The sequence below is a fragment of the Pseudophryne corroboree genome, chromosome 2 (genome assembly GCF_028390025.1).
Source record: "Pseudophryne corroboree isolate aPseCor3 chromosome 2, aPseCor3.hap2, whole genome shotgun sequence".
Taxonomy (NCBI): domain Eukaryota; kingdom Metazoa; phylum Chordata; class Amphibia; order Anura; family Myobatrachidae; genus Pseudophryne; species Pseudophryne corroboree.
In genome coordinates this window covers 212,759,714-212,772,076 of record NC_086445.1, presented here as the reverse complement: position 1 = coordinate 212,772,076, position 12,363 = coordinate 212,759,714, and the positions used below count along the sequence as shown (strand labels likewise).

Here is a 12,363-nt window from a genome sequence, read left to right as displayed (position 1 = left end):
ACACACGGTGAGATTCTTGCTATGCCCGATTCTTACTTGCGATTTCCCTTGAACTCCCCGGAGCCCAGATAGCACAGATTTTGACTAACTTTTCTTGAGATATGGACTATGTGTACTTACGATTTTGGCTTATGTGAGATGTCATTGACATGCGAGATGAACTAGATAGTACACCGATCTAGCAAGGATTGACTTGCCTGCACAGTCTATCTTTTCTTGCGATGCCGACCTGGCAGGACCGCGCATCGGGATCGAATCGGGATCGCAAGGTGACTTTCAAATTGCGATCTGCACTAACTTTTCTTGAGATTTTGACTATATAGTCAAAATCGAAAGAAAATATCTCACCGTGTGTACACACCCTTAGTTTAAGATTTTTGTTTGTTTGTTTTTCTTTTAGACAATCTTTTGCAGAAAGGAAAATTCACATAAAACTATCCCAGATAAAATATAAATGCAACTGTGGCACAGATAGTTGGCTGAATAGGCGCGTCAGTGCACAAGGCTATTGCTGGGGCTGTGCTAAATCGGCACGTCAGCACGCAAGGCTATTGCTGAGGCATGAGGGGGAAATATTCTAAAACATCATTCTTACCACATTGGTCCCTACTTTGCCTAGGACAGTCATTTATATAATCTTGCATTCATTTAATATACCAACAATAAAAGTTCTGGAGTATAATTGTGTCACATGGGGCAGAGATCTTCCAGGGTCCCCATGGCATCTCTTATTGAATGCTGGAGTGCACTGCAGATTAAATGGGGCACAGCAACAAGAGTCCGTGATACAGAGTTACACTATATCAGACCCTTTGCTTCCTGCTTGGGCTGATGAACGCGTACATCTGGCGAGAAGGCCATCCATGCTGGAAGACTGTGCACACCTCCGTCAACTAATTTCATTTTTTTCTGGTAAAAACTGGCATTTTTACACATATGTGGAGCTGTAGTGTACACAACATGCATATGTCTCAGCACTGGCAGCACATGCATCTGGTTTTGCTATGACCCATCAATATCATCAGTGTGCACTTGCAGCTGCCCCTGTACTAGGCGTAAAAGACACTACACTACATATAATATGTGATCATGTGCTGCTCTGCATGGGCCTGATTTGCATGAGCACACCCTTGCTGAACTTTGCCTAAGTGAGAATGCCCCTCCACACCCAAGATTTGTCTCTAAAGCAGAACGTAAAAGATACAATCAGACTGAATCCTGTTTTCTTGTATTTGTGCAGTGCGACTTCAGATAGGTACACTACCCAAATAGACTTGCACACAAATCTGCATCAGCCACATTATATCTTGGAATAATGTGTGGGGACTAAACAACAAGTACAAATGCTGCCTGATTTTCCATCTACAGAAGAGTTTATTATGGATACCACCCAGCAGTTACACTCCAGTGTATCCATTTCATTCACTACCTATAATAGAGACACTGCTAAATATAATGACACTCCCATTTAAATTAAATAAAGCACACATTATAGCAGTGTTTCTCAACTCCAGTCCCCAGAAACACCTAGCAGTGCATGTTTTACAGATCTCCTAGCTGGCACACACATGTATTCATCACTGGCTGACACATTTTAAAACATCTGCATGTGGAGCTTTTTATTTCACTTGTTATACTAAAGAGATCTGTAAAACATGCACTGTTAGGGGTCCTGGAGGACTGGTGCTGGGTAACTGCATTATGGGAAAAGATGCACTGTATAGTGACATACTGTCTTTTACAAAATAAGTTTAAACAGCTGTGCAACATATACCACAAGGATGCTCTGGGAATACTTGTGTGCTAATTCTTTGTATGGGGAGTTTCAAGTATCTAATTGGATCACTATTCTACTCTCACTTAGGATATGTTTAAAATGTTAGTCATGGTCAATGTTGGGTTCTTTAGTATAAATCACCCCCTCTCTTCCCTCCTGCCCATTGTCGGCGCAGGAATTGAGGAATGGGAAGTGCAGCTCACCCATACTCTTGGGGAAACAAATATAAATCCGTTGAGGTGCCCTGGCTGCCTGTCACCCTCCCACTGTGCTCCTCTGAAACCAAGATCAGTAATAATAAAGCATTCCAAAATGTTATTGAAGATTTATATCACAATTTTAAAATTGCTCATTGTGGCTTTTACATAAGCCAGCTGACATTTCAAGCTTAGATAGAATAACTCCTGGTTAATGGGAGATGCCACTTATGTGGCATATGTTCTAGGTCAGGCTTGTTATAGTGGTACTTCAGACATCATATATGCCATACTTGAGTCACCCAAATCCACTATTAAAAAGCAACTATCAAATTTGGTCTATTTATGTTGCAGATTGCAATAGACTTCTACCTTACCGAATACCGTTATGTGCCAATGAGCATTACCTAAGAATTGCCAAACTTAACCACATTTTGTTTGCTACAAGCATGTTAGATATCTCCAGTTACATAATTTGTTCCTTGCACAGTGGGATCCGGTGGTGCAGTGCATGCTCTTTCTACATTACAGAGCTCACCGACACAAGACCCTGGTCACGCATGCCTTGACAAAGCATATGTGGCAAGGGTAACATACTGGGGAATGCATCCGGGGGTGCCTAAGAGCTCCCAGTGATTATCCAGGTCTGAAGATAATTCGGACACTATTACCAAATACAGCATATATGTACAAACGTTCAAAGTGCATACCCCACAAATGTCCAAAGGAGCAAAAGGAATGAAGGGAGATTTATACACCTCAAAATACTATGGTCATCAAATGAGTAACTTCTGTCCAAAACTTTTTTTCTTACTTTTTTTATTTTTTTATTTCTTACTCCCTTTTATCACCTTCTTGGTACCCTAAGTGTTTTTTATTCTGAGATATCACATTCACTGATCCCCATTTATTTACATACTGTTTTATACCCATATTTATATCACTGAGTAGCCACTGAGGGCCCAGCCTGAGGTGTTGAGGGCAGGAAGAGTTCATACATGGCATTAATATGTTCTATTCATTTAGGAAAAGAGAACATTGTTACATAAGTCAAGTATGGGGCAGGTGGAATCCCATCCTTCATTTGCCACTTCCGATCATATACTTTTGTTGCCAATATTTCTACACAATTCTTTTTATATCTGAAACTACAGTATTAGGAATTCCTCCATTAGTTACACAGAATATGTTTAAATAACACAGAAACCCATTAGCAGCATTTATAGCTTTTTTTTTATTGTTTTAGAATGTCATAAAATTCTATTTTGTTGCTTGTACTATTGAAAATGGCAAAAATCGAACATAATTTATATATATATATATATATATATATATATATATATATATATATACACACACATATACATATATTTATTTATATATTTATTTTATTTATTTTCTTTCTTTCTTTAGACATGGTTATCCTGTAAGAACCACATACATGAATACCACTAATACAATAAATCTGGCTATTATCTTTGTGCATGGCGGTTATGTATACACAGTGCTTTTCAAAGGTGATTAAAATCAGATTGAATGAATTCTCCCTTCACCTTGCAGAAAGTGTCTCACACTGTCCTTAAATAGACCAATGATACAACTCTGGCCCTGGGTAGGTGTACATAAATAGTGCAATATTACCTTCCACCGCTGACACAGGCACACAGACATTTAGTCAGCTTTCACTGGACCATCAGAACCACAGCTAAAGGAAACTACGTCCCAGTGCATCCTCACAGATGTTATTCCATGATACCAAATAATTATGGTGGTCAGTTTGCATTTAGCAGCTTATTTAGCAGCATGATTAATTGGCCTTAAACCTATTTACACCCTGCACGCTGGGTTATCAGTGATTTAGGTAGATTTAGTTAGTACTGTTTATAGCTCATGTATGTATACAGGGAGTGGATATTTTTGTTTAAAATACTTAAGGTCTAACATTTTGTTCACTTTATTAGTCATGTAATGGATTTAAGGCTCAGATGACTACGGTTTATCATTATTTCAAAATGGCTAACGTCCAATAATTGGTTGTTATAGGTTTAAAACATTGTTATATAATAATAATAATAACAACACAAAAGTACATATTGTTAAGGAATTTTCTTAAATACTATCTGCAGATTTTTACTTGTATTTTTCTTTTTTTAATTCTAAGCATAACCCTAATGTAAGCAGCTGCCTTAAAAGGGTCATCCAACAGTCACTTTCTGTCACCTGACGATCTCCACCAGAGTGCACTGAAGTCTGGGTATCATCCAGGAGTTACAGCTGGAAGACTGGGTGGTAAAGGAGATTAAAAATAGGGATGGCAATCGACCATCAATGATTCTAAATCATTGATGGTCTATGCCCGATGTAGAATACTTTTCCCATCGATGGGGGAGAAACGTATAGTTCCCTGCTATTGATGATATATGGCCCACCAAATTTTTTCTTTTTTTCCTCAAGGTGTCAGGACACAGAGCTTAGCTCCTCCCCCAACACTCCCACAAAGATTCGCCCCCATGCACTTATTGGCCCGCGGCATATTATAGTAAAGCAGGGATGACCATCGGTGAGTGAAACCATTGATGGTTCCCTTGCAGATGATTTCTTCTCATTGATGTTAACCATCAATGGTGACCTACCGATGGTCATCCCAAATTAAAAACGGCTATGCATAAAAATATGAAAGCAAAAGTAGCACCTGATTGGATGTCTGTGGTGGCCAATCAGACAAGTGCCACATTCATTGCAGCACTGACATCAACGGTAGATTTTAATCTCCTACATTATCCAGTTTTCCAGTACTTTATCGTTGGATTCTCTACATTCCTAAAGCCCAGCAGATGGCGGCTAAGTATAGATAACAGCAGCAGTACTGGGCCATTTCTGTGTGGCAATAAGAAAAAAACCATTTGGGGTTGACACCCCCTTCAAAGTGAAATGGAAGATAAATATATATCACCAGATTGAACAGGTCTAGTATGAGCCTTGATGTGCGCAAACAATTGCATAAACAGATCTAACCATTATTTAAAAAAAAAAAAATGCTACAGATTTGCTGTGGTGCTCATATGAGCAAAATATTCGAAATAATTGGTGACTGATAAATAATGCTGTTTGAGGTCATGTGAAAACAGTCACCAAAAGGTTGTTTTGATTCATCCAAACTGTTTCTATGCAAAAGAAGGAATTAAACTGCACAGCGTAACAACCAGTACATATGTAACAGAGTACAAGAAAAACATACAGCCATGATTAGGACAAAATAATAATATTAATAGTGTCTTCTGTGCAAAACGCACATACATTTGGTATGTTCACACAGTAAACCATAGAAACACACTGGCTCTGATGGCTACTTGCCATGCCCAGATAGACTTCAATCCCTTAGTTAATAATAGAGGAATCAGCTTGATCTTCGGCAAGCATTATCTGATGGATGCTTACCGTCTGGCAGCAATCGAGGAACTTCAGGCCCAAGGCAACCAAACATTGCCACGTCTGCATGTAATATAAAACAGCAGTGTTAGGAGAGCAACACAAAAACCTGCCAACATTTACAGAGTTGCAATGTTACAACCACCATAAGAACAGCCTGTATGCAATGGGTATAGGCGACTTACATCTTGTACTCTCAGCACCATAATAGTCACTGAAACGATCTGTAAATCGGACACTACGGGGGTAATTCTGAGTTGATCGCAGCAGCAAGTTTTATAGCAATTGGGCAAAACCATGTGCACTGCAGGGGGGGCAGATATAACATTTGCAGAGAGAGTTAGATTTGGGTGGGCTATTTTGTTTCTGTGCAGGGTATAATACTGGCTGCTTTATTTTTACACTGCAATTTAGATTTCAGTTTGAACACACCCCACCCAAATCTAACTCTCTCTGCATATGTTATATCTGTCCCCCCTGCAGTGCACATGGGGGGTAATTCCAAGTTGATCGCAGCAGGATTTTTGATAGCAATTGGGCAAAACCATGTGCACTGCAGAGGAGGCAGATATAACATGTGTAGAGAGAGTAAGATTTGGGTGGGTTATTTTGTTTCTGTGCAGGGTAAATACTTGCTGCTTTATTTTTACACTGCAATTTAGATTGCAGATTGAACTCACCACACCCAAATCTATCTCTCTCTGCACATGTTATATATGCCCCCCCTGCAGTGCACATGGTTTTGCCCAACTGCTAAAAAATTTCCTGCTGCGATCAACTTGGAATTACCCCCAAGGTTTTGCCCAACTGCTAAAATATTTGCTGCTGTGATCAACTCAGAATTAGGCCCTACATTCTACGCTGGTGACTTAAACCCCATCATAATGCTCTTCAAAACTATACAGGACATAAAGGAAAAACAATACAAAAATACCAAAGCTGCATTGTGTAAATTACATGTTTCTTGGCGACACTTATAAATTTCACACTCACTTCTACACACCTGGGTCCTGACTCAGAGTTGCACATAAGCGGGCCGTGATTGTGGCTGCATCATGTGCACGGACATAAATGTGGATATTAGCCCATATTTAGAGTAGCTGAGATTACCATAGGCGCTCATTTCCACCAGCCCTATAATGTACCTGCTACCAGACAGATCTCAGTGTCGCTCACCTGTGAATAGCCAGCAACACCATCTACATCAGGCATTCCCAACCACGGTCCTCAAGGCACACCAACAGTGCATGTTTTAGTGATATCCAGGCTTCAGCACAGGTGACTTAATTAGTAGCTCAGTTATTTTGATTTAACCATCTGTGCTGAAGCCTGGATATCACTAAAACCCAGTTGCACCAATTCAGCTGCAGCTGAGATGCGTATGAGATGAATCGCCTATAGTTGCCCATGCTTGTATATGCTAGACGCGGAGGCATGTGCAGTGCGAAAAATCCCTGGATCCATCCAAATAATGAACTTGTGTACAACTCTGGAAATGGAAAAGAAACAATTCTGCCTGTGGCGCTGCACAGTGGAGCAGCAGAAGAACAAATAGGTCACCAAACCTAGAAATGTATATACAGTAGGAGAAAAAGGTACAGTCTCACTTGCGCTCCAAAATTGTCCAGCAATATAGTAGATCCTTGATGTGATGATTAGCGGATGTAGTCAGGTCACACGTTATCCGGAAATTTTCACATGAATTTACACGTAATCCAGAAATATTCACATGAAAAAAATGAATGAACATATAATAGTGTAATACTGTATATGAGAAAAGTTCCACCCACGGTGTAGTCAGGGAGAAAATGGATGTGTGAACAGTCCCAATCCAAAAGAACAGATCCTCTTCCTTTTATGTGCCACCTTAAAGTGGTGAAGGAAACTTGAATAACATATCAATAATAGGTATATGTAATCCCATGAATTATAGATACCACAGGTTATACCTTTTTGCATGAAAATAAAATAGAATACGGTCCCTTTTTTGGCTTCATATACGTCTTGAGAGATCCCAGTCTCCATACATATCCTTCCGGTGTGCATTGAGAGGCCCAAAAGAAATCTTTATATGCGTCACACCTTTTAGTTACAAGTAAGCATACATGTAAGAAGTTATTCAAGTTTCCTTCACCACTTTGGGGTGGCACATAAAAGGAAGAGGATCTGTTCTTTTGCATAGGGACTGTTCACACGTCCATTTTCTCCCTGACTACACCGTGGGTGGAACTTTGCTCATATACAGTATTACACCATTATATGTTCATTCATTTTTTTCATGTTAATATTTATGGATTACGTGTGAATTCATGTGAAAATTTCATGATAACATGTGACTTGACTACATCAGCTAATCATCACATCAAGGATCTACTATATTGTTGGACAATTTTGGAGCACTTGTGTACAACTCTGAGTCAGGACATTATAGCATGCAGCAAGTCCTTGGCAGATAACATAATACAATGGGGTGTATCCTATTAACCCCGCTGCATTTTTGTCTGAAGAAAACTGCCTGACGGTACAAAAATGACCTTTTTTTCAAGCGAAAAGGGTCCTGTTCTTGGGTGAAACTGAAAACACATGGGATCTGGGATGTGTTCCCAGACCTATGTGTTATCACGGATCCACAGGCTGCTTTTCACAGATTATACTTCGGGTGCCTGAGGTCATGATAAGTGCCAGCATCAGGGGATCAGCACGCCGGCAACGGGGCTAATGGGATAGCCCCCACGAACCTATTAGGTGGTTATCCTATTAGCAACTGCTATGTATGGAAAAATAGTTACATAACAAGAAAACTGAAAACAACAGACATTGTTGCCTTTTGAGTGGAGAAAGGGACAAGAGAAGAAAGAGAATCAAGAAGGTGGAAGAATAGGGAGAGGGGTGGGGATAGTAGGAGTCACTGTAAAGATCAATGGAGTGGAGTGAAAAGGATGAAACTAGGCCTACAGTGGTGGAATGGCTTCATATTAAGAGGGTTGTAAGGAGGTTTACTTACAAAGACATGGGTTGTAAACCCGATGCTTCGGATTGTGTCTTATGCCCAATAATTAAAAGGAAATGCTTTTACTAGCCGTGGCTTTCAAATATTGGGCATAAAAACTAATCAGAAGCACTGGGATCTACAACCAGACGCTATGTAAATAAAACCCAAGGTATCTAAGTTTAAGAAACGGGATGGCACATTGTGCCCACTGCGTCACAAGAAACATGCAATGTACTTACTACACTACTGATGATATGTGGCACAACGCTTTGAATTGAACTCATCCCACTGTTAGCAATAGCATTGTGCACTATCACTCAGCCACCAAGAGTAAGGGGCATCAGATGCTCATGGGATGGGGTCCCACAATTCTATGTACTACTGCCATATACAGTACAAAGTTGTTTTTTATGTTGAGTGAAAAAAACATTTAAACAAAGAGCCATAAGGAGAGACTAACAGGACAGTGTGTACAAGGTTTCCACCTACAAGTGGGGTGATACATAAAATAAGATTTTACTCACCGGTAAATCTATTTCTCGTAGTCCGTAGTGGATGCTGGGAACTCCGAAAGGACCATGGGGAATAGCGGGCTCCGAAGGAGGCTGGGCACTCTAGAAAGATTTAGGACTACCTGGTGTGCACTGGCTCCTCCCACTATGACCCTCCTCCAAGCCTCAGTTAGGATACTGTGCCCGGACGAGCTGACATAATAAGGAAGGATTTTGAATCCCGGGTAAGACTCATACCAGCCACACCAATCACACCGTACAACTCGTGATACTATATCCAGTTTGACAGTATGAAAACAACTGAGCCTCTCAACAGATGGCTCAACAATAACCCTTTAGTTAGCAATAACTATTTACAAGTATTGCAGACAATCCGCACTTGGGATGGGCGCCCAGCATCCACTACGGACTACGAGAAATAGATTTACCGGTGAGTAAAATCTTATTTTCTCTAACGTCCTAGTGGATGCTGGGAACTCCGAAAGGACCATGGGGATTATACCAAAGCTCCCAAACGGGCGGGAGAGTGCGGATGACTCTGCAGCACCGAATGAGAGAACTCAAGGTCCTCCTCAGCCAGGGTATCAAATTTGTAGAATTTTGCAAACGTGTTTGCCCCTGACCAAGTAACAGCTCGGCAAAGTTTTAAAGCCGAGACCTCTCGGGCAGCCGCCCAAGATGAGCCCACCTTCCCTGTGGAATGGGCTTTCACTGATTTAGGATGCGGCAGTCCAGCCGCAGAATGCGCCTGCTGAATCGTGTCACAGATCCAGCGAGCGATAGTCTGCTTAGAAGCAGGAGCACCCAGCCTGTTGGGTGCATACAGGATAAATAGCGAGTCAATTTTCTTGACTCTAGCCGTCCTGGAAACATAATTTTTCAAGGCCCTGACTACGTCCAGTAACTTGGAATCCTCCAAGTCCCTAGTAGCCGCAGGCACCACAATAGGTTGGTTCAAGTGAAAAACTGATACCACCTTAGGGAGAAACTGGGGACGAGTCCTCAATTCTGCCCTCTCCATATGGAAAAACAGATAAGGACTTTTATATGACAAAGCCGCCAATTCTGATACACGCCTGGCCGAAGCCAAGGTCAATATTTTTAGTGGTTCAAACCAATGTGATTTTAAGAAACTCAACACCACGTTGAGATCCCAAGGTGCCACTGGAGGCACAACCGGGGGCTGAATATGCAGCACTCCTTTTACAATGTCTGAACTTCAGGTACTGAAGTTAATTCTTTCTGGAAGAAAATCGACAGAGCCGAGATCTGTATCTTAATGGAGCCTAATTTTAGGCCCATAGACACTCCTGCTTGTAGGAAATGCAGAAATCGACCTAGTTGAAATTCCTCTGTTGGGGCCTTTTGTGGCCTCACACCAAGCAACATATTTCCGCCATATGCGGTGATAATGTTTTGCAGTTACATCTTTCCTGGCTTGAATCAGCGTAGGAATGACTTCCTCCGGAATGCCCTTTTCCTTTAGGATCCGGCGTTCAACCGCCATGCCATCAAAACGTACCTGCGGTAAGTCTTGGAACAGACAGGGCCCCTGCTGCAGCAGGTCCTGTCTGAGCGACAGAGGCCATGGGTCCTCTGATATAAATTCTTGAAGTTCTGGGTACCAGGCTCTTCTTGGCCAATCCGGAACCACGAGTATCGTTCTTACTCCTCGCCTTCTTATTATTCTCAGTACCTTTGGTATGAGAGGCAGAGGGGGGAACACATAAACAGACTGGTACACCCACGGTGTTACCAGAGCGTCCACAGCTATCGCCTGAAGGTCCCTTGACCTGGCGCAATATCTTTTATAGCTTTTTGTTGAGGCGGGACGCCTTCATGTCCACCTGTGGCCTTTCCCAATGGTGTACAATCCTTAGGAAGACTTCTGGATGAAGTCCCACTCTCTCGGGTGGAAGTCGTGTCTGCTGAGAAGATCTGCTTCCCAGTTGTCCACTCCGGGAATGAACACTGCTGACAGTGCTAACACATGATTTTCCGCCCATCGGAGAATCCTTGTGGCTTCTGCCATCGCCATCCTGCTTCTTGTGCCGCCCTGTTGGTTTACATGGGCGACTGACGTGATGTTGTCTGATTGGATCAGGACCGGCCTTTTGAAGCAGAGGCCTTGCCTGACTCAGGGCACTGTAAATGGCCCTCAGTTCCAGAATATTTATGTAGGGAAGTCACCTGACTTGACCAAAGTCCCTGGAAGCTTCTTCCCTGTGTGACTGCCCCCCAGCCTCAAAGGCTGGCATCCATGGTCACTAGGACCTAGTCCTGTATGTCGAACCTGCGGCCCTCTTGAAGATGGGCACTCTGCAGCCACTACAGTAGAGATACCCTGGTCCTTGGAGACAGGGTTATCAGCCGATGCATCTGAAGATGTGATCCGGACCACTTGTCTAACAGGTTCCCCTGAAAAGTTCTTGCATGGAACCTGCCGAATGGGATTGCTTCGTAGGAAGCTATCATTTTTCCCAGGACTCGCGTGCAATGATGCACCAATAACTGTTTTGGCTTCAGGAGGTCTCTGACTAGAGATGACAGCTCCTTGGCTTTCTCCTCCGGGAGAAACACTTATTTCTGGTCTGTGTCCAGAACCATCCCCAGGAACAGTAGACGTGTCGTAGGAAACAGCTGTGTCTTTGGACTGTTTAGAATCCAACCGTGCTGTTGTAGCACTTTCCAAAATAGTGCTACCCCGACTAGCAACTGCTCCTTGGACCTCGCCCTTATAAGGAGATTGTCCCAGTACGGGATCATTAAAAACTCCCCTTTTTCGAAGGAGTATCATCATTCCGGCCATTACCTTGGTAACACCCTCGGTGCCATGTACAGTCCAAACGGCAGAGTCTGGACTTGGTAATGGTAATCCTGTACCACAAATCTGAGGTACTCCTGGCGAGGATAGTAAATGGGGACATGCAGGTAAGCATCCTTGATGTCCCGGGATACCATGTAATCCCCCTCGTCCAGGCTTGCAATAACCGCCCTGAGCGATTCCATCTTGAACTTGAATTTTTTTATGTATGTGTTCAAGGATTTTAAATATAAAAAAGGGTCACACCGAACCATGCGGTTTCGGTACCCCAAACCGTGTGGAAAAGTAACCCCGTCCTTGTTGAAGTAGGGGCACCTTAAGTATTACCTGATGGGAATACAGCTTATAAATTGCCTCTAGCACAGCCTCCCTGCCTGAGGGAGTTGTCGGCAAGGCATATTTGAGGAAACGGCGGGGGGAAGACATCTCGAATTCCAGCTTGTACCCTTGAAATACTACTTGAATGAAAAAAGGGATCCACCTGTGAGCGAGCCCACTGATCGCTGAAATTTTTGAGACGGCCCCCCACCGTACCTGGCTACACCTGTGGAGCCCCCGCGTCATGCTGTGGACTCAGAGGAAGCGAGAGAAGAATTATGATTCTGGGAACAGGCTGACTGGTGCAGCTTTTT

At 42.5% G+C, this 12,363-nt stretch overlaps 1 protein-coding gene and 1 long non-coding RNA gene across 2 annotated transcripts in view; one reads left to right on the top strand and one right to left on the bottom strand.

Moving 5' to 3' along the window:
• The window catches only part of SLC11A2 (solute carrier family 11 member 2), a 121,949-nt gene that overhangs the window by 31,175 nt on the left and 78,411 nt on the right, over nt 1-12,363 (bottom strand). Inside the window, exon 15 of the mRNA XM_063952294.1 lies at nt 5,413-5,466. Within this exon, the coding sequence (XP_063808364.1) occupies nt 5,413-5,466 (54 nt within the window). The remainder of the gene's footprint in view (nt 1-5,412; nt 5,467-12,363) is intronic.
• Nucleotides 1-12,363, top strand: part of LOC135009677 (uncharacterized) — a 112,547-nt gene that overhangs the window by 21,843 nt on the left and 78,341 nt on the right. The window lies entirely within an intron of this gene.